The following is a 23485-nucleotide window of genomic DNA, read 5'->3' on the forward strand; positions in this document are numbered from 1 at the left end:
ACAGAATGTCCCAGGGCCCCGCCTAGCCCCCAGCTTCACCTGAGTCCCTCCCTAGCCTGGACAAGGTGGGGGTGATGGCGAGGAGTCAGGGAGAGGATAAGCCAGGAGGGAGAGACAGGGGAGCTTCGAGCTGAGTGCCAGGAGGTACTCCCACTAAATCCTCTCCACAACCTGGGGGCTGAGGCTGACCTGTGGATGCCCCTGGAGGGACTCCCCAGGGAGGGGACCTAGCTTCTGGAAGCCCACTTGCTCTCCTGCAGGGGAGGGGAGAGTTCCTTTGGGGCTGGCTCCCTCCTCTTCACCTTCCTCTCTCTGCCTCCCCCCCCCGCCCCCCCCAGCCCTTCATTCTGTCTCCCTTTTTCTGCCTTTCCTGTTCTCCTGGTCTCCCCACCTTAGCCTCATTGTCCTGACTTGTCCTTTTTCCTTGTCTTGGGTTTGTGTTCAGGATCCTTCTCCCTGGCCAAGATCTCTGAGCCTCACCTGCCATTCTGTTTTCCGGTCTCCTTGCCTGTCTGTCGGCCTCCTATCTCTCCCCAGGCCCCGACTCTTCTGTGGGCGCTCCTGCGGTCTTCTCCAGTGCCAGCACTCCCAGGTCACCTGCCCTCAGGAGCCCTCCTCCCGCTGGGGAACTCTCCGCTCAGACTCCTCCTCTGACCCTCCCCCTGTCCTGCTCACCTTTAATTGAGATGCTAATGAGGCTTCTGTTGCTTCCACCCGAGGCCGGCAGGCGGGCTCCCAGGCCAGTCGCTGCACCTGTCAGGTGAGGGGGAGGAGAGGCTGCCAGATTCAACTAGAAAGGAACCAGTCCCAGTCCAGTCACAACTTGGGAGTGGGGAGCAGGTGACAGCCAGGACTCCTGGAGTCCTGCCATCCCTGGGACAGAGGGAGTCAGGACAGAGCCCAGGACCAGGACCAGGGCGTGGGACTGGAGGAGTAAGCCCGGCCTGAGAGGCGAGGGGTGGAGAAAGGAAGAGAGGCAGGATCAGAGAGCCTGGCACACGGAGGAGTGAGGGGAGGAAGGAGGGAGTCAGGAAAGAGACCAAGAGGAGCAGAGTGCAGAGGTAGAGAGAGAAGCTAGGACAGAGATACCAAGAACAAGACTGACTACTAAGCAGAGCTGATGGCTGAGGAGACGAAAAGGGAGGTGCTGGGACTGAAACCAAAAGGTGACCTTATCAGGGAAGCAGAGGAGAGGCCACTCCAGGAAAGCCCAGCTCCAGCCCTGGCCCTGACTCCAGCAGGTCAGCTGGCTCCTGGGCCAGTGGAGGGAGGGAGGGCTGGGAGAAGGTGGGCTCAGGGTGGATGTGGGCATGGCCTGGGGCAGCCTCTCTCTGGGGTCAAGCTGATGATGGGGGTGGGCACTTGGAGTCCAGAACTCTGCCCTGACCCTGACCCTCACCCTCCACAACCCACCCAAGGGCTTATGAAGGGAGACAAGTGTGAGGAGCCGGGGCCGAGCCCCAAGCCTGAGGCCCCCCAGCAGCCCACGGAGGAGGAGGAAGCCCTGATCGAGTTCCACCGCTCCTATCGAGACCTCTTCCAGTTTTTCTGCAACAACACTACCATCCACGGTGCCATCCGCCTGGTGTGCTCCCAGCACAACCGCATGAAGACGGCCTTCTGGGCTGTGCTCTGGCTCTGCACCTTCGGCATGATGTACTGGCAGTTCGGCCTGCTGTTCGAAGAGTACTTTAGCTACCCCGTCAGCCTCAACATCAACCTCAACTCTGACAAGCTGGTCTTCCCCGCTGTTACCGTCTGCACCCTCAATCCCTACAGGTCAGTTGTGCTCCACCACTTCCCGGTGCCTGGAAGGGTGGTGCACGGTGCAGAGGTGCCCCCTGGGCAGGCAGACCCTCAGACCTCGGGGTAGAAGGCAATACTGCCCCCAGGCAGACTTCCCCTTGGGCAAGATTGGGAGTCCACACTTGATGGGCTGGCTGTTCAGTCCAGTGGAGTCTTCCTAGTGCCCTCTGCTTATCCAGAGTGTGGTTGTTGGAAAAACAGTGCCCTCCTCCTCCCTTCCTCCCACAAGCAGGAGGGGGTGCTGATGAGGTCAAGATGCTGGTAACTTCCAAAGGGGCAGGGTGGAGGTCATCCCTAGCCTTTCCCTGGAAGGAGAGGAGAGCAAAGAACAGGACCTCTGTCTTCTCCAGAGAAGAACCTATCTCAGGTGCTACGGTGGTGGGTAGTGGGAGCTGGTTGGGGCTAGACCCTGCTATGTTAGTCTTAGGTTAGAAGGGGAGTTTGTTTTGGAGAAAGCAAAATGAGGGATGTTGGCAAAGCAATGGTGAGCCTTGAGACTGGGATGAGTTATGAAGCCAGAGAAGAATGGGACAGGATAGCTGTTCCCCTGTTCCTTTGTCCAGCTGGTCTCCCAAAGACCCAGGCGAAAATGGGGAAGTGACCCCTGCTGAGCTGCACAGTTTACCTGCCCAGGAGCCTGACTTTTAAGTGCTTGGGTGTGTCCTGACATTTTTGGTTTCATCACTGCTCTTTGCCAACTTTTGGTCTGGAAGCCAGAGGAGGTGGTAAACTATGGAGAAAAAAGGAAGGTGGGACTGGGTGTTTGTATATACCTTATATTTGTGGTCACTCAGTCATGCCTCACTGTGGGAACCCCTGCGGCAAGCCAGACACAGTGCTAGGTACCTGGCAAATGGGCTTATTAATAATCCATGCCATCTTCATTGAAGGCCAGGTAATTTGCCAGGTACTGGGAAAGAAAAAATGGAAGATATAGGCATATCAACAAATGCCTGCAGCATACTGCGCTAATTATAGTAAAAATTGTGTGAGGTCTAGTCTCTGCCTTCAAGGAGTAGAAGATTTATGAGTGCGTGTGTTTGTGATTGTGTGAGTGTGTGTGTGTGGGTGAGCAAACACATTGCGTATGTGTGTGCTAGAGGACTGGGATTGGCCACATATTGGTGGTGAAGGCCCCCCATATATTCTGTTGTGTCCAAAGGTGTGTCTTGGGCTAATAAGGGTTGGGACGTCCTGTCCTGCAGAGGAAAAACTGCCGGGCCGTTCCATTGATTAGCCTCCATATAGCGTCCAGTGTTAAGGGGCCATTTGCTATGAATCTGCTCTATGTACCAGACACTGCTGAGTACTCTACAGGCTTCTCCTTTAATTCTCCCAACAATTATCCAAGCAGGTACTATTAATACCCCATTTTACACTTCAGGAAACTGAGGCAAAAAGAGACAAGTCACAAGGTCACAGAGACAGTGACTGAGCTGTGACTTAACCTCTGTTTGCCTAATCACAAACCCCTGCCTCTCCTTAATACCCAAGGTGTGGGATGTAGAATTAATGATGTTTCCTATGAGATGTTTACAACTCATTTCCCTGTTCTCTCCCCCTAACTCCCCCAGACCCCCAAAATGATGTAGGTGAGAAATGAAGAGGGCAGGGGTGCATCTGTTGAGGCCTGAATATTTTCTAAGGTTCTGCTGGGGACAGGCCCTGAACAGTCCAGGAAAAAGCCCCAGAGAATGAAAACCAGAGCCTCTGCCTCTATGTCCCTGAAGACCAGGAGATAGGCATCTACACAGAAAGAATCCCTGGTGCATGATGGGCTGGGCTGCTGCGGGACCTAGTGGAGAGAGCACCCAGGAAGGGAGGGGAGTCAGGGAAAGCTCCTTAGTGCACGGGAAGGTTATTGAACACCGACTATGTGCTTGACCCTGCACTGGGTGCTTTATAAACACTATCTTATTTAATCCTGACAAATCCAGTCATTATTAATATTTCCATTTTGCAGATGAGAAAATGGAAGTGAAATAATTGAACAAGGTCACACAGCAAATAAAACAACAGCAACTATAGCTAAAATTTATGTAGACTTAATATGTGCCAGACAAATTAAATTCTACATTAATTAAATTATTAAATCCTCACAACAGACCTCTGAGGTAGGTACCAGTATTACTCCTGTTTTCTAGATGAGGAAACGGAGGCCCAGAGAGGTGAAGTAACTTGCCCAAGTTCACACAGGTAGCAGGTGGTGGACCTGGGATTAAACACCCCTCATCCCATCCCCAGAAGCCAGTGCCTCCCAGGTTAGCAGCTGAGTAACAAACCAAGTGTGTTTGATTTCAAAGCTCTTTCTCCCGTTGTGCTTTAAGGAGGGGCCAGGTAGAGGTATCCAGTCTTGGGGGATTGGTGAGAGTCCCTGGGGAAGAACATCAGTAAGAGGAGGGTATACTTGTCAGGAGTTCAGAAGGGAGGGGTCCAGGGCTGTTGGCTTCTGTTCAAGGAGAGAGGCAGGGATGGGTAGATAGGTTAATGCAGCTTGGTGGGTAGTGACCCCAGTGTGAATCATGCTGGTGGCGGGTGCAGGAGGCGAGGCAAGACGAATGACGCCTACAGGGGAAGCAGGGAGGAGGTGGAAATCAGTGGACAAGATAACTAGAATGAGGCAAAGTCGGACCGGGGATGCCCACTTACTGGCACCTGGGCATGGCCAGCAGAGGGGGAGGAGGGAGGAGGTGCAGGGTTCTGGGCTGCTCTGTAACTTCCAGGAAAGGGGATAAAGGCTAAAGATCTTCCACACAAAGCAAGGAAATTCTAAGAATCCAATGTGAAGGGTCAGCCACTGTGGTCTCTTTCTTTCTGGCCAACAGAGGAGAGGGCTTTGTTCACCCAAGAGAGAGGGCCAGTCTTCACATCTCCAGAAAACAGAGAACATAATTTTGCATCCAATTCCGGGAAAGATTTAGGCTTGACCTATGGAAGGACTTGAGGTTCTTAATAACAAAGGAGGCCATGGAACCTTCCTTCCTGGAGATGTTTGGCAAAACAGGAGGCAGGCAGGGCAGCAGAATGGGGTGAGGAGGGGGGCAATTCCCTGAAGAGAGAAGCTGCAGGGAGGGAGGGAAGGGATCTGAGCAAAGTCTTCCTGTCTAACCTCCGTGGGGAGACCTGGCACTTTCTGCAGGATCTGGAAAACAGGCTCTGCCACAGTGGCAGGCGTAGCAGGGACAGAAAACCAGACCCTTAGAGCTGAATCCTTCCACTCTCCCCACAGTGCTGGACTCCTTTTCGTGTCAGGAATCTCATTACCTCTGGGGAAGCTGCTGTTAGAAAGTTCTTCCTTAGTTAAAGCTGCAGTTGACCTCATGATAATGTCTACCTTCTGGTCCCAGTTCTGTCTCTTTGAAGCAACCCTAAAGATGTCTCCTCTTTACCCAACTGCCATCAGCTCAGGTGCACCTAGGAGAGCAGTAACTGTGTTGCAGCTTGCAAAGGCCACTAATGCATTCTGATCCTCATAATAAACTTGTTAGGTGAGGAAGGAAATATCACCCTGGAGTCAGATGATAAAATGGAGGCTCCAAGAACTAAAAGCTTTGCAAAGATCGTCTAGCTGTTAAGTGGAGGGGTCAGAATTGGAATCTGGTCTCAGGCTCCACTTTTGTTAAGACTGAGTCACACGGTAGATGCGTGGCAGGCAGTGCTCCTGTGTCTCCTTAGCTTTTTCTTCTCCAATCATAGTAATAATAACAGTAATGATAAAAAACAACAACAGCAGTTGTATAGTACCTACCCTGCCAGGTGTTTTTTGCAGTACTTTTTATATATTAACTCATTTCATCCTCATGGCAACTTGATGCTGTGGGTACTATTAATATACCCATTTTATAGATGGTGAAACAGAGGCACAGAGAATAACTGTCTCCAAGGCTAACTGTCTAACATGTTGCAAGGCTATCAACCTGAAACACTGTGTCTTTTCCCTGGATGAAATGGTTCCTAGAGCTCTCACCACCCTGGATGTCCATCCCCATTTAGTTGCCTAAATAATCATTGGTTTATGAACATCTATTGCTCTTAAAATGTCACAGCCACAGTTGACTTCCACATGTGATCTGAGAGCTCAGAACCAACTCTAGAGGGGATGACTATCTCCAGGGGGCTCACAGGTGAGGAGATGCTATGAACACTGCGTGGTGCAGACTGAGTTCATATAAGTCCCATGGTGGAAGGAGCATGTCTCTCGATTTGGGAGACAGGTTGGAGGTGCTGAGGTGTGAAGGAGAATGAGCTGGGGAAGGGGCTGAACAAAGGGAAGTCAAGACTTCTAGGTGATCCCTGGAGGAAGGAAGGAGTGGACTAGGTCCCCAGATGCACATTGGCTGGGTAGAAAGCTGATGAGTTTCCAGTGCCCAGTTCTGTCCCCTATTTCCAGAATGCTGGCTGAGAATGCTCAATGGGGGCCGCCTGGTGGGTGGGTGGGTGGGGTGAGGGTTTGGGCAAATCTCAAGGCTGCCTGGTGAGCATGGACTCCTCTGTGAGAGGAGAACATCCAGGGGAAAGAGGGAGGAGAGGAGGAGACACGATAGGAAGAGAACAAGGTATCAGTCGCTCAGTCTCCCAGTGTCCCTGACCCTTCCAGTTTGTCCTGAGGGGAAAATTGGCTGGTGGAGATATGGCCAGCTGTGGGGAAAGATTTTGCTGCCCAATCTCAGGTGTTTCCGAACCCCAAGACAGAGTAGTGAAAAGAGCTCAGACCACGGAGTGGAAAAAGACTGGGATCACATCTTGTTTCCTATGCTTCCTAGCTGAGTGACCTTGGGGGAAGTTACCTAGTTGATGGGCCTCAGTTTCCTCAACCATAGAATGGAGATAGTAATGCCTGCCTGATCAAGTTGTGCAAGGGTTCACCCTCACCCCCTCTCCAAGGTACGGCTGCCTGCCAGAGCAGATGAGAGTGAGGGTAGTCCTCACTAGATAGGAGGTCAAGGTTAGAAGGGCTGGACTGTCTTGCTGAAGCCCCCTTGTCAGCACTTTACCCCTCTCAGCCCTGCTCTCTTCTTGCCAGGGTCCTCCTGCTTGCAGGACATGATCTGATGCAATCAGTGGTTTTTACTCAGTGGACAGTTTTTTAGCTCTAGGTGTCAACTGAAAGGGAGGGAGAGGTTTCTTTATTGAAGGGGTGATATGGGAATACTTCTTGCTGCCTCAAGAAGGGGAGAGAAGTGGACATTGGGGAGCAGTGGCATTCTGTATGGAGCCTGGCCTCTTCTGGGGACCTTGTCACAGGCGGGAGTCGAGGAAGTGATCACCAAAGGCCTCTCTGGAAGAGGCAGAAGGGAGCTGAATATGAGGAGGGCCACTGAAGGGTGAGCCTGGCATAGGCACAGTGTGGGGCTCAGTGGAGAAGAGAGATGACTAGAGAAGGGACAGAGAGCTTGGAGTTGGTGACGAGAATGAGGGAGGTGTAGGAGGCAGAAGAGGGGCACAGAGGGACTTGGGGCAGCTTAGGATGGGGGGTGGTGGATGGAAATGGAGGCCCAGCCAGAGATGTGGTGGCTTGTGTTGTGGAAATAACTCCAGCTAAGTTGGGGCACCTGGATTCTTTTTTTTTTTTTTTTTTTAATATATCTTTATTGATTTCAGAGAGAGGAAAGGAGAGGGAGAGACAGAGATAGAAACATCAATGATGAGTCATTGATCGAGCCCTCAACCCAGGCATGTGCCCTGACTGGGAATCGAACCCTGATCGCCCGGATCCTAGGGCGACGCTCAACCGCTGAGCCACACCTGGTTGGGCGGGGCACCTGGATTCTTGCAACGTGACTATGAGGGAGACACTTCAGTTTCTTGGGCTTCAGGGCTCTGTCTCTGTCTTCTTGATATTTGATGGCCTCCTTTACTTTGTGTCACTATTTTCTCACTTAACCCTCTGAAAGCTTCATGTGTAGACATAGTGTTAGGCCCATTTTACAGTTGATGAAATAGGTTGGATTCAGAAAGTTTACTTACCAACATCACACAGCTAGAAAGTGTACAGCTGGAACACCAGGACCCATATCCAGCCGACTAACTGGTGTTCTTTCTGGGGCACCTCGCCAACTTCCTAAACTATCCAGAGCTAGCAGGGACACAGTAGAGGGCAGTGTGATGGTTAGAGTGCTTTCTGACCCATTTATTGATTGTGTGACCTTGAACAAGTCACCTGCCTCAGGTTTTTCACCTGTAAAAGGGAATGACAATAGTATTAGCTAACTGTGGGTAATAGTATGCTGAATTTCACTGAAGATTAAATAATGTACATTCTAATACCACAGTGCCTGGCTATAGTAGGTGCTCAATAAATATTGCTATTACAGTGATTCTTTTAATTACCAATAACAAACAAATCTCAGAATATCAAACACACACCTTTGACCTGCGCTACATTTTCTCCTATGAGGGGATGAGGGGCAGCTGGAGCTGATTCCTGAGATCTTTATGTTTCAGAGGAGTACTTCCTTAGATATTCATTCAAAAAAATTTTGCCAACCTAAGGTCATGAAGTTATATTCTAGGTTTTCTTCTAGAGTCTTTATGGCTCCGAATTTTAAGTTTAGGTCTATGACTTAATTTTAGTGCATGGACTGAGCTAGAGGTTGAGGTTCACTTTTTTTTTTTCCAGTACAGTATTGAAATTGTTCCAGCATCAAATGTTACGAAATTATTTTACTGCCCTGTCCAGTGTGGCTCGGTTGGTTGAGCATAGTCCCATGCAGCAAAAGGTCACAGGTTTGATTCCCAGTCAGGGCCCATACCTAAGTTTCAGGTATGGTGTATGTGCAGGAGGCAGCCAATCTATTGCATTGATGTTTCTCTCTCTTTCTCCCTTCCTCTAATATCAATAAAAACATATATATATGCACTACATTCTTTTGACTACTATGGTTTTTAAAAAAATATGTTTTTATTGATTTCAGAGAGAGAAAGGTAGAGGGAGATAGAAACATCAATGATGAGAGAGAATCATTGGTAAGTTGCCTTCTGCACATCCCCTACTGGGGATGGAGCCCACAACCCAGGCATGTGCCCTGACCCGTGGGATCGAACCACGATCACTTGGATCATATAGGTCAATGCTCAACTGCTGAGCCACACCAGCTGGGCATGATTACTGTGGTTTTATAATAGGTCTTAAAGTCAAGTAGAGTAAGTACTCCAACTTGGCTCTTCTTTTCTAAAATTGCTTTGGCCATTCTGAATTCTTTCTATTTCCATATACGTCTTAGGACCAGCCTGTCAATTTCTTTAAAAAATGTTTGCTAAAGTTTTTATAGGGATTGTGTTGAATCTAAAGATCAATTTGGGAGACATCTTAACTCCACTGAGTCTCTGATCCGTAAACGTACATAACTCTCCATTTACTTTGGTCTTTGATTTCACTCAGCAGGATCTTCAGTGTAAAGGTCAATCTTGCACATCTCCCATTAGATTTATTCCTGGTATTTGATGTTGTTTATGCTATTAATATGGTGTTTTTATGATTTTGTTTCCCAATTTCTTGTTGCTGGTATGTAGAAATAAGATTTTTGTATATTGATGTTGTATCCTGCAACCTTATTAGTTCTAGGTGTGTGTGCATGTGCGTGCGTTTTGTTTTGGTAGGTTCTGTCCCTAAGGCCCTGCTACTCTGGACTTTCATGATGGAGATGGTAAGAGGACCAGTACTGAGGAATGTGATGATTTATACTGGGCAGTGTTTAACTTAGGGAGTTTGGGCCCCACCCCAACTCATTAAATCTAATCCTGGTTGGGGGAGGGTAGTGTGCAGCATTGGTACTTTTTGGAATTTCCTAGGAAGTGGAGAATCCCTGATTTAGAAGGTGCTGGGCGGCAGACAGGCCCAAAGGCCACCCTCCCCTGAGGGGATCAGGGTGGGATGACCTGCGTGGGAGCGATGGGCGCAGGCCAAGGCCACCCCCTCTCCAGTCTTGGGAAAAGGCGCACAAGTTCCGGGTTCCCTCCTCGGCCAGGGCGGGCGGGAGGAGCGCGCCATGGGCCGCCTCTCCTTCGATAAACAGGACACAGGCACAATCAATGCCGTCACCGCGGGGGCGCACGGTCGCCTCCACTAACCCCTGGGACACACCTGTCTACTCCCCGCCCCCACCCCTCCTGCCTCACCAGTTTCACACGAGAAAACGGAGGCTGCCCCCTAGCCTGATCCCTTTCCCATCGCCCCTCCCAGGTACACGCAAATTAAAGGGGAGCTGGAGGAGCTGGACCGCATCACAGAACAGACGCTCTTCGACTTGTACAAATACAACTCCTCCAACACCCTCCGGGCCCGCCCCCGGGGCCGTCGCGACCTCTGGGAGACCCTGCCGCACCCCCTGCAGCTCCTGCGGGACCCGGTCTCGCCCTCGGTGGCCCGCAAAGCTCGTAGCGCGGCTTCCAGCTTGCGAGACAACAACCCGCAAGTGAACTGGAAGGACTGGAAGATCGGCTTCAAGCTGGTAAGCCCCGCCCCGCCCCGCCCCGCCCCGCCCCGGCCCCGCCCACACGCCTGAGGGCACCCCCGCCCTTCCGGTTCCGCCCACGCCCTGCACCTCGTGCCTCTTCCCGACCCGCCTCCGTTGCCTAGTGATGAGGGAGGACCCGGTCGGCTTGCAGTCAAAATTAATTAATACATTTTGAAAAATAAAATACAGTAACAGCTCTCTGTGCGCCAGCTTGAATGCACGTTTCTGAAATGCAGTTCCCACTGGTGGGACTCACTTGGGAACCTCCGGTGTAATAGGGAACTGGAGTTCTGCAGGCCTCAGAGAATAAGGAGATGGTGAAAAGGGAGACTTAAAAAAGTTTTAATAAAAAAGAGTAAGAGGAAGTGGAAGACCAGCAGGGGGAAAAAGAAAGAAGCCCCCTTTAGTCATCCTACCAGGAGATCAAAGTTCTAGTCCCAGCTCTGTCGCTGGGACAAACCTCTTCATCCCTCAGTCTTCCGGTCAGTGACGTGGGGAGAAGAATCCTTGTTCCACCCTCTGGCAGAGACTGTATAAATGACAGCTCCTGGTCTCCTGAGCCTCCCACTCCCTTAATCCCCTACCCTCCTTGCCCACTCTCCTCGGGGCTTCTGCTCCCCTCTGCGTTCTGTCGGTGTCTACTCCGGGCTCCCCACCCCTGCCGATGGGTCCTCAGGACCCCAGACCACTCATTCCTTGACCTTGACCCTGCCCTGCTGTTTGACCCCTGCTGTTGGTCCTCTGACGCTCTGGTCTCTGTTTCCAGTGTAACCAGAACAAATCCGACTGCTTCTACCAGACATACTCATCGGGGGTGGATGCGGTGAGGGAGTGGTACCGCTTCCACTACATTAACATTCTGTCAAGACTGCCAGACACCTTTACATCCCTGGAGGAGGACAAGCTGGGCAACTTCATCTTCAGCTGCCGCTTCAACCAGGCCTCCTGCAGCCAGGCGTGAGTCTGTCTTGCCCAGCTCTGTGCTCCCCGTGGTGTCTCCTTCCCAGAGCCAGCCTGAGGCCCAGCATGAGTGGCACCCAGGAAAAGCTTGTTGACTGAATAAATGCCTGCACGGAGGAGGGGACATATTGATCTCAGGTCCAAACCTCTGTCCCACAGATCCATGGATCATTCTGCAGGACTTCTGCTGCTCCCTGCAGGGCTGGGTCTGAGTGAGGTAGCCTCATATGGCTGCCCTGGGAAGGCTGGGGTTGAGGCCCAGCTTTGAGAAACCAAGGGCTGGAAGCATGGTTCCCTCCCTGTCTACCTAAGACCTCTTTCTCACTAGCATCAAACTCAAAAGTGCCTGGAAGGTTGTCTGGTTCCATCCTTCACTTTCTCAGATGAGGTGGGCATAGTGTGGTGGAAATAGCATGGACTGAGTGAGGATTAATCCCGAGTTCCTGCTCTGACTCTGTTACTTCCTGACCAGGTGACTCTGGGCATTTCCTATCACTCTTCAGAGCCTGTTTCTATGTTTGTAAAATAGGTTGAAAATGAGATTTATTCAATGTTCATTCAACAAATATTTTGGACTGTCTAGGCTATGTGCCAGTCACTGGTCTAGGCATTTGGGGTACATGAAAGAAGAAAATATATGTAATCATTGCCCTTTTGGCACTTTTACTCCAGTGACGAAGATGGTGATAACATTCATCTCCAAGTGCATGAGATGACAAATTCAAGGGCACTTTGTAAACTGTAATGAATGACGGGTCTTATTACTCTGGATGTAAGCAGGAGAAGTGACTTGCCCTAGGCCACCAGGGCAGCCCTAGCTTAAGGATTCTTTCTACCAGGCATTCTTCCTTTATAATGTCCTTGCAAAGAGGTCATGGCAGCTGCTAGCTTTCTGAGGGCTGGGAGAGACTAGGAGTAAGGGAGGCTACAGAAGGAAACCTCCGTCCTACCCCCACCTTCCCCTCTCTGATTCTGCTCCTTGATTTTTAGGTGCCACCTCCTTGCTTCTGCCTGGCGGAGGAAGGGTGTTGAGGCAGCCTCTCCACTCTACAGGGAGCCCTTCTCTCCCATATTGCTGCTGACTGGCAGCAGGGCCAGGTGTCACCTGCTTCTGCCTCCACCCCTCACCTGGCACACACACTCTGCCCAGCACACAATTTTGTTCCTGTCTCTAGTCTTGTGTTTGTTTGAGGACAGGAGTTACCAGCTGGGAAGTGAGACAGTAGCAGCACCTGAGCCTGGGCCAGCTCACAACTGCCACTGAGTCTCTCTGTCTGTCACCTTCCCACTGATCTTTTCACTCTGTCTGCCCCATGCTCCTACCTCCCTATGAATTGAAAGACCATAGTTCATCTCAGTCTTGATGCTTAGGTCACTTCCTTAGCTCAGAGCCTCATTATTTCTCAGCTGGGTTCTTATTACCCCCCCTCCCCACACACACCACATTTGTATTTCTTTCTCTAAATCCTCTTTTCATTCTGTAATCACAGGAAGCTTTATACTTCACTGTTCTTACTTGAGTTTTCTATTCCAGTTAGTCCTGTTTAATATCCTTCAACATCTCTCATGGCCTTCATAATCTAGCTGAAGCTCTTTATCATGTGTTTCTCACCCAACTCTTCTCCCCTATATCCAGCACCCTTTCCTCTTCTCTCAATATTATATTTTTGAGATATAATTCACATACCATTAAAATCATCCTCTTTATATTTACCATTCAATGGTTTTTTTTGTATATTCACAGAGTTGTGCAACCATTACCACTAATTTTAGAACATCTTCCTCACCCCCAAAACAAACCCTGTACTCCTTAGCAATCACTCCTTATTCCCTCCCCTCCTCCAAGCCCTGGGAACCACGAATCTACTTCTGTGTCTATAGATTTTCCTCCTGTAGACATTTCATGTAAATGTATCATATATTATGTGTTCTTTTGCACCTGGCTTCTTTCACTTAGCACAGTGTCTTCAAGGTTCATCCACATTGCAGCATGTATCAGTCCTTCATCCCTTTCTATGGCTGAATAATATTCCACTGTGTGAATATGCCACATTTTATCTCTTCCTCAGCTGATGGACTTTTGGGTTCTTTCCACTTTTTGGCTGTTATAAATAATGCTGCTATGAACATTTCTGTATAAGTATTTGTATGGATATATTTTCATTTCTCTTAGGTATATACCTAGGAGTGGAATTGCTGGGTCATATGGTAACTCTATGTTTAACATTTTGAGGAGCTGCCAGACTGTTTTCCAACTGGCTGTGCCATTTTACATTCCCACCAACAATGTATGAGGGTTCTAAATTCTCGATTTGGAATTGTCTGTCTTTTAGACTTTAGCCATCTTTTAAAAAAAAATTGATTTTAGAGAGAGAGGAAGGGAAAGACAGATAGAGGAACATCAATTTGTTGTTCCACTTATTTATGCATTCATTGGTTGACTCTTGTATGTGCCCTGACCAGGAATTGAACAACTCTCTAACCAACTGAGCTACCTAGCTAGGGCTGACTTTAGCCATCTTAATGAATCCCTATCATCTTAATAGTAAACTTAAATAGTTCTTACTAAGTGCTAAGCATTGTTCTGAGTGTAATTTAATCCTCACAACACCCCTGTGAGGTAAGTAGTATCCCCATTTTACAGATAAGGAAATTGCAGCCCCCAAAATAAAGTGACTTCATTGGTCCCACAGCTAATACTTGTTAGAGCTAGGATTCAAATACAGTTTCGTTCTGGAGTCTGTGCTCTTCATATTATACTGCTTCTCATATATTCTTATAATGTGCTTAGTGATTATCTATTTGTAACTATTTTTGCAAAATGTGTATGTAATATAAATGCTGTTGTGTTATATGTCTCATTTCACCTCTCACTTTTTCTTTTTTTTACCAAGCTCTCTTTTTAAGATCCATCCACATTTTTCCATTTGTTCTGTTACCTGTTGCATAGAGTCCCTAGTATGCATCCACCACATGGTACATCTACTAGTGGGCAGAGCTCACAGGCCCTTCAGCACTGGCCTCTGCTTTCTTTCATAGTCTCCTCTTCCTTCCCTCCCTGAATCCAGCCTTTGCTCTGGAAATGTTGACTTTCGAGCACTTCTCAGAACATTCTGGGATGAATGGGATGTGGCTCCAGTCCTCAAGGAGATCACAGTCCAAATGGTGAACTAAGACTTAGATACCTGAGAAGCTAGGGACACTGCAAGTCTTCATAATGCAACAAGAGAAGTCACAAGGCCAGGCAGGTCAGGTGGCCTGCTGGGAAGAACCTGGGCTAGAAGGTAGATGACCTGGGTTTGAGTCACAAGTTTGTCATCACTGTTTGTGCCCTATCTTCCTCTTTTGTGATGTGGAGATGATGCCCTTGAAGGCTGTTGGCACGCAGTATATTATCAGGAAACAAGGCGCTGAAAGTTCCTCTCTCCCTGACCCCTTATATTTTTCTCTGTGACCCTACTCTCTCTCTCTCCTGAATAGGAATTACTCTCACTTCCACCACCCGATATATGGAAACTGCTACACTTTCAATGGTGAGAACAACTCCAACCTCTGGATGTCTTCTATGCCTGGGGTCAACAATGGTGAGCAACTCCCCATACTCTCAGTCCCTGATCTCTGCCTCAGTCCTTCCTACTGCCCTGCCTACCCACATTTACCCACTTTGAGCTTCCATCCTAGAGATGCTGTGTGCCTCTGGGGTCTCACCATAACATGCCTATCTCAGTCCTGAAAGGAGTCCTCACTGTTCTTTCTCCACTATGCGTACTGCATTGTCCATTCTGGGTGTGATAGGAATCCTGTCCCAGTCCTTGCAGCCTGTCCCCAGAATCCAGCCCATGGGTTGTCACATCCATTTGTGTCTTCCTGCTTTGCTCTCCTTGGAGTATTAGGAACTGGGTTGGGTGGGAGAGTGGGTTTCCATCCCCTAATGCTTTCCAAGGCCTTTCCCTGACTCTGATCCCTCTACATGTCCCAGGTCTGTCCCTGACTCTGCGCACAGAGCAGAATGACTTCATCCCGCTGCTGTCCACTGTGACTGGGGCTAGGGTAACAGTGCACGGGCAGGATGAGCCTCCCTTTATGGATGATGGTGGCTTTAACTTGCGGCCCGGTGTGGAGACCTCCATCAGCATGAGGAAGGCAAGAATGCTGCCTGGGAAGCCTGGGAGGAGGGCCCTAGATTGGCGAGGGGCTAGGGAGAGGGCATGGGAGGTGGACTTGACAGCCAGAGGTAGGGAGGGGGATCATTCAGGTTGGGCTTTGAGCATGTGGAGGTCTACAGGAGCAGAAATTAGGGGCAAGGGGGCTGACAGAGTGGACAGCAGGAAGGGACCAGAGGAGTGGACCTTGGATGAGAGTGATGAGAAGGGGTTCAGAACATGCTTAGGATACCAGGGGATGCTCTGAGCCCAGTGTCCTTGAAAGTAGCACTGAGATGGACATTGGGGTATGTTTTGAAATGGAGAGGCAGACAGGAGAGGCTGGCAGGGTAGGAGATGCAACCTGAGACTGAGGGAAGACAGAGAATTCAGGAGGAGGCCTGGGCCACTTGCTCTGACCTGTGACCTCTGACTTCTTGGTGTGTGTGTATGTTCACAGGAAGCCCTGGACAGACTTGGAGGCAACTATGGAGACTGTACCAATAATGGCAGTGACGTCTCTGTCAAGAACCTTTACCGTTCCAAGTACACACAGCAGGTGAGGCTTGTCTGTATCTATAGCAACCATCTCTCAAGCCTGCACTGTTGGTCAGTCAAAATTGGAGTGTGTGTGTGTGTGTGTGTGTGTAACCAGTGGAAAGAGGGATGGAGGTGCAGCACAGAGACTTGTTTCTCCTTCCCTTTGGGGCTGTTTGTGGGCAAGGGCAGCCTGACCTCCTTCCCCTTCACTCTCCTCCCCTCCAGGTGTGTATTCACTCTTGCTTCCAGGAAAGCATGGTCCGGGAGTGTGGCTGTGCCTACATCTTCTACCCGCGGCCTGACCATGTGGAGTACTGTGACTACAGGAAGCATGATTCCTGGGGTGAGAGTCTAGGAGGGAGCCCCTGGCCTGCCCCATCGGACCCAGGACTTTCCTGGGAGCCCTCTCCTCTCAGCGCCCTCTGCCTGGGCTGCTTCTGGCTCCCACTGGCCCTGATGAATTCTCCCTGTTTCTTGTTTTCCAGTCCTTAGACTCTCTCCTCTCTGTTTTCCACTCACTATGTCTGTTCCTTCCTCACAGTTTCTCCTTCTGTTTTGGCTTCTGTGTGTTTATAAAGGAATGGCTCCATTTATTTATTTATTTAAATATATCTTTATTGATTTCAGAGAGAGGAAAAAAGAGGGAGAGAGAGATAGAAACATTAATGATGAGAGAGTCATTGATCAGCTGCCTCCTGCACGGCCCTGGACTGGGGATTGAGCCCGCAACCCGGGCATGTGCCCTGACTGGGAATTGAACCCCGATTGCCTGGATCCTAGGTCGATGTTCAACCTCTGAGCCATGCCTGGCCAGGCAGAAATGGCCCCATTTAAAAATAACTTGCAGCATAAGGAAGGAAGAGCACGTGAGGAAAATCTCCCAGTTCCTTACTGGGCCTGCTGAGGTTTCGGTGCACACTCTGCCTATAGCTTCCTCGGCTCACTCCTCAAGGCCCTGGGTGAGGCACGCGATAACTCACTGGGTGCAGGGAGAAAAGACTGGAAGTTAAATGTATATCATTTCCTTACATCTTCCATTTTATGTATGTTTTCTAATGTACATTATGTATCTGTTCAATAGTAGCAGGTATGTACTTTATAAACCAAATACATGTATTGGAGTTGCTTATTTAAGAAGTTTTTACCTACAGGAGGACACAACCAAAACAATCCGGAGAGCCCTGCAATCTCCTTCTTACCCTGGTCTAGGAGTAGACAGGTGCCTTTCTTTTTTCACTACAGCTGGGTTACTCAGCAGGGAAGCTGTGTACTAGGAAGCTAAGACAGAAAGCACCCTAAACAAGAAGCTATGGAAAACAGGGTTGGCTTTCCTGGTCACACGCTCTTATCTGTCCCAGCTGACTGGTCCGCGAGTTCCCTTCTCCCCTGGTTCCCCTGGGACCAGCTCTCCCCCAGTAGGTGGGTGACTGGCCATTGCTGGAGGAAACAAGCCTTCACACCTCTTGGGGACAAGATGGGGGCATTGCAGACGCCAGAGTTTAGTGTCCGCCTCTGTCTTGGCTCTGCCTGTGTTGGTGCTTCTGCCCCCTTCCTTCCCTGGATCTGCCCCACACAGCTCTCTCCCCTGCCTGTACTTTGCACTTGGGGCCTCCCTTCCTGTTTCTCTGATTGAGAAGATCGTAGCGTGCCTGAGCTGGAGGAAAACACAGAGGTCTCCTGATCTCACCTCCTTTCCCGGAGGGGAGATGGGACATCCCCGGGTGTCCCAGGAAGTCCAGATGTCACTCCCTGCCCACTGCTTCCCTCTGTCCCCAAACAGTGATTTCTAAGTGGTTGTGAGTTGGAAGATCTGTGGGAGGAAAAGAACAATACTGATTGCTGAGAAGCTGTGAGGATGAGGGAAAGGAACAGGCTAAAAACTCAGTCTGTCGAGTTTCCTAAGGACCTCTCACTTCCCAGGGAAAAGCGCTCAGCTGTTCCCCAGTCTTCCTAATTAAAGATTCCTAGCCCTGGTTAACTGAGGAATTTGGGTCAGAAATGAAGGAGGACTTCTGGACTGGGTGACTGAAAGTAGCAAGAATGACAAAATAGCCCCGCCAGCGTGGCTCAGCAGTTGACCATCGACTTATGATCCAGGAGATCAGGGTTCGATTCCCGATCAGGGAAGGTACCCTGGTTTCGGGCTTGATCCCTAGTAGGGGGCGTGCAGGAGGCAGCCAATCAGTGACTCTCTCATCATTGATATTTCTGTCTCTCTCTGTCCTTCTTCCTTCCTCTCTCTGAAATCAATAAAGACATAAAAAAAAAAAAAAGAATGACAAAATAATCTTATGTAGACTTTGGCAAATGGGGGAGAAACAGAATCTATAGACCCATTGTTCTTTCTTTCCTTTTTTTTTTTTTGGTTACAGCTTTTTGAGATAATGCAACTCATTTAAAGTGTACAATTCAATTTTAGTATAGTTTTAAGTTTTAGTATAGTCATAGATTTGTGCAACAATGGCCACAGTCATTTTTATCACTCCAGAAAGAAACTTTGTACCCATTAGCACTCTTCAAGCTCCCCATTCCCTGCACCCACAGTCCCCTTCTCCCTCTCCCACCCCCACCCTGACCTACCCCCACTCCCTCCATCCTTGGCAAGCACCAGTCCACTTTCTGTCTCTAGATTTGCCTATTCTGTACATTTCATATACATGGAATCATATAACATCTGGTCCTTTGTGATTGGCATATTTTTACGTCTCACCCGCCTTGTAGCATGTGTAAGAACTTCATTCATCTTTATGTCTAAATAATGTGCCATTGTATGGATAGAACACATTTGTTTGTCCATTCATCAGCTGATGGACATTTGTTTTTTTTGTTTTTTTTACTATTGTGGCTATGAATATATGTGTACAAATTTTTATGTGAACATATGTTTTGAAGTCTCTTGGGTATATACCTAGGAGTGGAATTTCTGGGTCAGATCATAGCTCTATGTTTAAAATTGTGAGGAACTACCAGACTGCTTTCCAAAGTGGCCACACCATTTTACATTCTCAACAGCAACGTAGAAGGTTCCAATTTCTCTATAGCAACACTTGCTATTGTCTTTTTTTGAAATCGAATTTATTGGGGAGACATTGGTCTTTTGTTCAATTATAGCCATCCTAGTGGGATGAAGTGGCTTGCCATTGTGGTTTAATCTCGCTATTTTACACAATTGTCCTCATTCTTCTTTTGCCTTTTTATTCCCCCCCCCCCCCCCGAGTTAGATTCATTTCTTAAACTTCTTTGGTGCAGCCACTCAGGAGACATTACTGTAATCTATTTGATACTCTTGTGAAGGGGGTGTCCTGGGATCTTGAGAAACCTCTTGGGTGTGGGTTAGATAGAGAAGGTGGAGGTGCCCTAGGAAAATGACACCTATCTGCACCCACAGGCTACTGCTACTATAAGCTCCAGGATGCCTTCTCCTCAGATCGCCTGGGCTGTTTCACCAAGTGTCGGAAGCCATGCAGGTGAGTGTCCCCTTCCCCTGGGTCACAGGTTGGGCAGCTGGCTACTTGGCTGGGTAGAATACAGGTGCTCAGCTAAGCCTTTGCGTGGGAGAGCCCCACTCCCATTACTGAGTGCCTTTCTCCATCCCCAGTGTGACCAGTTACAAGCTCTCTGCAGGTTACTCACGATGGCCCTCAGTGACATCCCAGGTAAAGTGGGGAAGGGGAAGGACAGGGGTCATGTGTGTGTGTGTGACACTGTGGTCTTCTCTGGGTATATGTATACGGGTGTGTTTGACCCCACTCCCAACCCTGTAAGCCTGAAAAGTATGGGGTGACCCCCTTGACACTCCAATTCTTTCCCAGGACTGGGTCTTCCGGATGCTATCCCTACAGAATAATTACACCATCAAAAACAAAAGGTCGGTCCTACTTTGGTCCCAGCTCCAGGAAAGGAATCCTTGGGAGGGAAAATAGATCTGGAAAGAAGGACTGATACAGTTGGTTGGAGGAGGGTGTTTGTGAGGGTCCGAGAAGTTAATCCTCTGCTGTTTCTTCCCATCCTCTCCCCTACATCAAGAAATGGAGTTGCCAAACTCAACGTCTTCTTCAAGGAGCTGAACTACAAAACCAATTCTGAGTCTCCCTCTGTCACGGTGAGTCATGTCTCACTGAGCCTGTGATTTTCTGGAAGGGGGGGTCTAAGGGGCGGCTGTCAGGGAAAATGAGGGGTTGCCTCTGTTGGGTCAGAGTATCTGGGCCTTGAAGGTAGGGGACCAAGGAAAGGGGCGAGGAGTGAGGGTGAGGTTGAGAGGGTTGGAAGAAGGGGAACGTGGCTGGGGCTGAAGCTCCTTGGGGTAGTGGGAGGGAATTGTGTGCCAGATGGGGATGACTTGGACAGAAGGGGCCTGGGGGGTCACCAAGAGGCTGAGAGAGGTGGCTGAGAACCTCAGGTGAGGAGGGATGGGGCTTCTCTGCTGTAGCCCATCCAGGGTCCTCTGCCCAGTGGTCAGTGTGCCTTTCTCCCTCACAGATGGTCACCCTCCTATCCAACCTGGGCAGCCAGTGGAGCCTGTGGTTCGGCTCCTCAGTGCTGTCTGTGGTGGAGATGGCTGAGCTCATCTTTGACCTCATGGTCATTACATTCCTCATGCTGCTCCGGAGGTTCAGAAGCCGATACTGGTCTCCAGGCCGAGGGGGCAGAGGTGCCCAGGAGGTGGCCTCCACTCCAGCTTCCTCCCTCCCTTCCCGCTTTCGCCCCCAGCCCCACTCCCCTACCTCATCCCTGCCAACCCCTCATACTTCCTCAACCTTGGCTGCCCCTCCACCAGCCTATGCCACCCTGGCCCCCTGTCCAGCTCCATCCAATTTGGCAGGGGCCAGTGCCTCTGCCTTCACTCTGGAGGAGCCTTGAGAGGAAGCCTGAGAGGGAAGGAGAGTGTCAGCCCCCAAGGCAAGCAGCTTCCCTTGGTGGGTGGGGACAAACCTTGGCAGGATTAACAAATGTTTTGAGCTTGCTTTTAGAGCTGCCCCAACTGGCTTTGGTGTGGGGGAGGAAAGCAGGATGAATGAGGGGCTACAGAAATTGCCTGGAAAACAGGGGCCAAGGAAGCTGCCCAGAACTGCCCTTGGCTCCTGCCGGCTACCCTCTGGTCCTGCTTCTAGAACACTCTGGTTTCCTTACCCAAGTGCAGATCAATCTCCTTTTCCCTTGGATCAGCCAAGTCAGACTTGGAGCTTTGACAAGGAACTTTCCTAGGAAACAACTGACGACCAGTACAAAACATAAACAAGGGCACACAAACGCATGCCCAGCTTTCCTACCCAAGACTGACTGGAGCCAGCTCTGGACAGGTCTGGCCACACTGCTTCCCAGTGACACAGACATTTGCTCCTCTTCTTGAACTTGGATGGGGAACCCCACCCAAAAGCCCCCTTAGTTAGTTCTTGGGCAATTCCCCTTCCCTGACTCCCCAGAGCAGGCCAATGTAGTAAAGGCTTGGCGATTCCCAGTCGGTCCTAGGACCCTTCCAGCCTCATCTATGCCATGCCCCCACAAAGCCACATCCTAGCACCTCTGCCCTGTGTCTTTCATACCCTCTGCAAGTTGGCTCAAACTATTTCCTAAATCTGGAAGCTTTCCCCACCATCAGCTGGAGAACTCCTATGCATCCCTTAGAACCCTACTCAGACACCATTACTTCTATGAAGGCTTCTGCCCCATCTTGCCTTCCCCGGAATTGATCACTCCCTTCTCCCCTGGATACCCATAGCACACTCTAATGTCTGCTGGATTGCCGATTTTGCATTTTACTTTCTGGTTCATTTATGTCTGCTTCCCCAACTAGACTGTGAGCTCCTTGTGGTCAGGGACTGTTGTTCATTTATGTAAGCTCAGGGTCTAGCCCAGTATCTCACCTGGAGCAAGTAGACAGGCACTCAATAAATATTTGTTGCATGAAGAATGTCTGGAGAGTTGGCTGGGGTGCCCTGACAGGGGTAGGGAGTGAGTACCAGTCCCTGGATCTCTGCTCAAGCTCCCAGGAGGTCCTGGGGTGGGGGTGGGGGAGAGAGACTCCTATACCCCTTGGCTTTGCTATGGAAATGAGCATCCTTCAGGGGCCTTAGGAGAGACAAACTCTCCTAGTTCCTCCATGGATGCTGCTGTGCCCATCACCATGGGTGCTCCCCTCAGGAGACCTACTAGGCAGCGCTTGGAATAACTTGCCCCCTGTCCATTGTTGGAATGTCCTTTTTCCTTCCCAGCTTTAGTTACCACCATCGGTAACCTCCACTCCGTTCTGCGAGCCCCCCTTCCCCCCCCCCCATCAACTGCCCGGGGGTGGAGGCAGAGGCGGCTCAGGCCACATTCTTCTGGGCCCTCAAAGCCTGGTGTTCTCATTCTCGCATCATCCTAGACAGCAGCAGTGGGAACCCTCCCAGGTTTTAATAGAGGAGGAATTGAAGGATGTCTGAGTGGAGCCCCAGTTTCTAGACCCCTGGTTCCTTCCCGCACCCCAGCATTAGACTTGGAAACTAGAAGCTACCCTTCCTTGCCATCTTGCGGGACATTTCCCTTGCTTCCCTGGTCTTATTTCCCTCAGTTACAGTCTCCCTGTCCTGAGGAGCCAAGTGAATCTTGGGGAAAGGGGAAGAGATGGTGAAGGGAGTGGAGATGGAAAAGGCTGTGACCAGGAACTGATGCGGTGCTTTCCCACTTCCCCTTCCTAGACACAAGCTGAGGAGGGGGAAATGGTGGTGTCACAACAGTCTCTTCCGTCAGAGCTCAAGTTCAGCCTGCCCTCGTGTGCTCTCTGCCGCAGCCCAGCCTCAGCCTTGCCCCACCTGTCCCCAGCAGCCTGTCGTCTGGCTGGGGCGGGCAGGACCTGCTGGACAAAGCTGGATCTGTTATAGAGGACAGCAGCCAGCCCCCCCGCCTGGAGTCCTCTTGGCCTGCTGCACCTCCACCCTGCGGTGTTTCCTTCCCTCCGTCCCTTATCTATATGCTACCCCTGGACCTTAGGGTGAGGAGTTAGTGTTAGGGGAGAAATGGTTAAGTAGCCTGCTTTCCTTATTGAGGTTAGCAGGTGAAGTCACTTGCCCAAGTTCATGATTCTTACAGAACCAGCCTGGAACCTGGGGCTCCTTCTGTGACCCATGGAGTCAGAATGGCAGGGCTGGGACTTCAGCCCACATCACCCTCACCTGGAGTCCAGTGTCCTTTTGATCACTCTGTAGTGCTATGGAGTGTGCGTGAGAGAGAGTGAGGGGGGAGAGACATGCGATGGGGGCTCTGCTATCTGAAGCTCTCTTCTCTCTGTCCTTTGCTCCATAGACCCTAACAGCCACTTCTGTCATCCCCTAGTTTGCTTCTCTTCTGTCCCTCCATCTGCCCCCTTCTCTCCCTCACCATTATTTCTTCTTCCCCTGGAAGAAATCCTCCATGAAACCAGTTAGGTTTTCATATTCCTAGGTCTACCTCCCTCTCACCCGCTCTTTAAAAACAATTTAATTGAACAATTTAATACCACAGTTCTCAAAACTTTAAACTTATTGAGTAAATGAGCCTTTGTCCTGACTTATCCTGAACAACGAAGGAGATTCTCCTTTTGTACCAGGCTCTGTGTAATGGCTT

The 23485-nt window shown here is 50.0% G+C and overlaps 1 protein-coding gene across 2 annotated transcripts; it reads left to right on the plus strand.

The window, feature by feature from the left end:
• The first annotated feature begins 424 nt into the window (after positions 1 to 424).
• Positions 425 to 21886, plus strand: SCNN1A (sodium channel epithelial 1 subunit alpha). Of its 2 annotated transcripts, XM_087814829.1 has the most exons (14): positions 425 to 743; positions 1118 to 1241; positions 1419 to 1779; positions 9989 to 10256; positions 11029 to 11219; positions 14703 to 14806; positions 15202 to 15365; positions 15825 to 15923; positions 16130 to 16247; positions 19293 to 19371; positions 19503 to 19560; positions 19717 to 19772; positions 19931 to 20006; positions 20384 to 21886. In XM_087814829.1, the coding sequence occupies exons 1-14, from the start codon at positions 687 to 689 to the stop codon at positions 20762 to 20764; spliced, it is 2136 nt and encodes a 711-aa protein (XP_087670955.1). In that variant the 5' UTR covers positions 425 to 686; the 3' UTR covers positions 20765 to 21886. The 2 variants fall into 2 exon arrangements, with proteins under 2 accessions (XP_087670955.1, XP_016077262.2); XM_016221776.2 differs by lacking the exons at positions 425 to 743; positions 1118 to 1241 and having other exon boundaries at positions 1397 to 1779.
• The last annotated feature ends 1599 nt before the right edge of the window (positions 21887 to 23485 follow it).

This window comes from Miniopterus natalensis, chromosome 2, assembly GCF_054644295.1.
Source record: "Miniopterus natalensis isolate mMinNat1 chromosome 2, mMinNat1.hap1, whole genome shotgun sequence".
NCBI classification, from domain to species: Eukaryota; Metazoa; Chordata; class Mammalia; order Chiroptera; family Miniopteridae; genus Miniopterus; species Miniopterus natalensis.

Excerpts from the sequence above, each read along its gene's own strand:
- SCNN1A (XM_087814829.1), top strand. The coding sequence starts at position 687 with ATGCTAATGAGGCTTCTGTTGCTTCCACCCGAGGCCGGCAGGCGGGCT. Across the intron at positions 11,220-14,702 it reads CAGGCCTCCTGCAGCCAGGC|GAATTACTCTCACTTCCACC; the intron begins GTGAGTCTGTCT and ends TCTCCTGAATAG. Across the intron at positions 16,248-19,292 it reads CAGGAAGCATGATTCCTGGG|GCTACTGCTACTATAAGCTC; the intron begins GTGAGAGTCTAG and ends CTGCACCCACAG.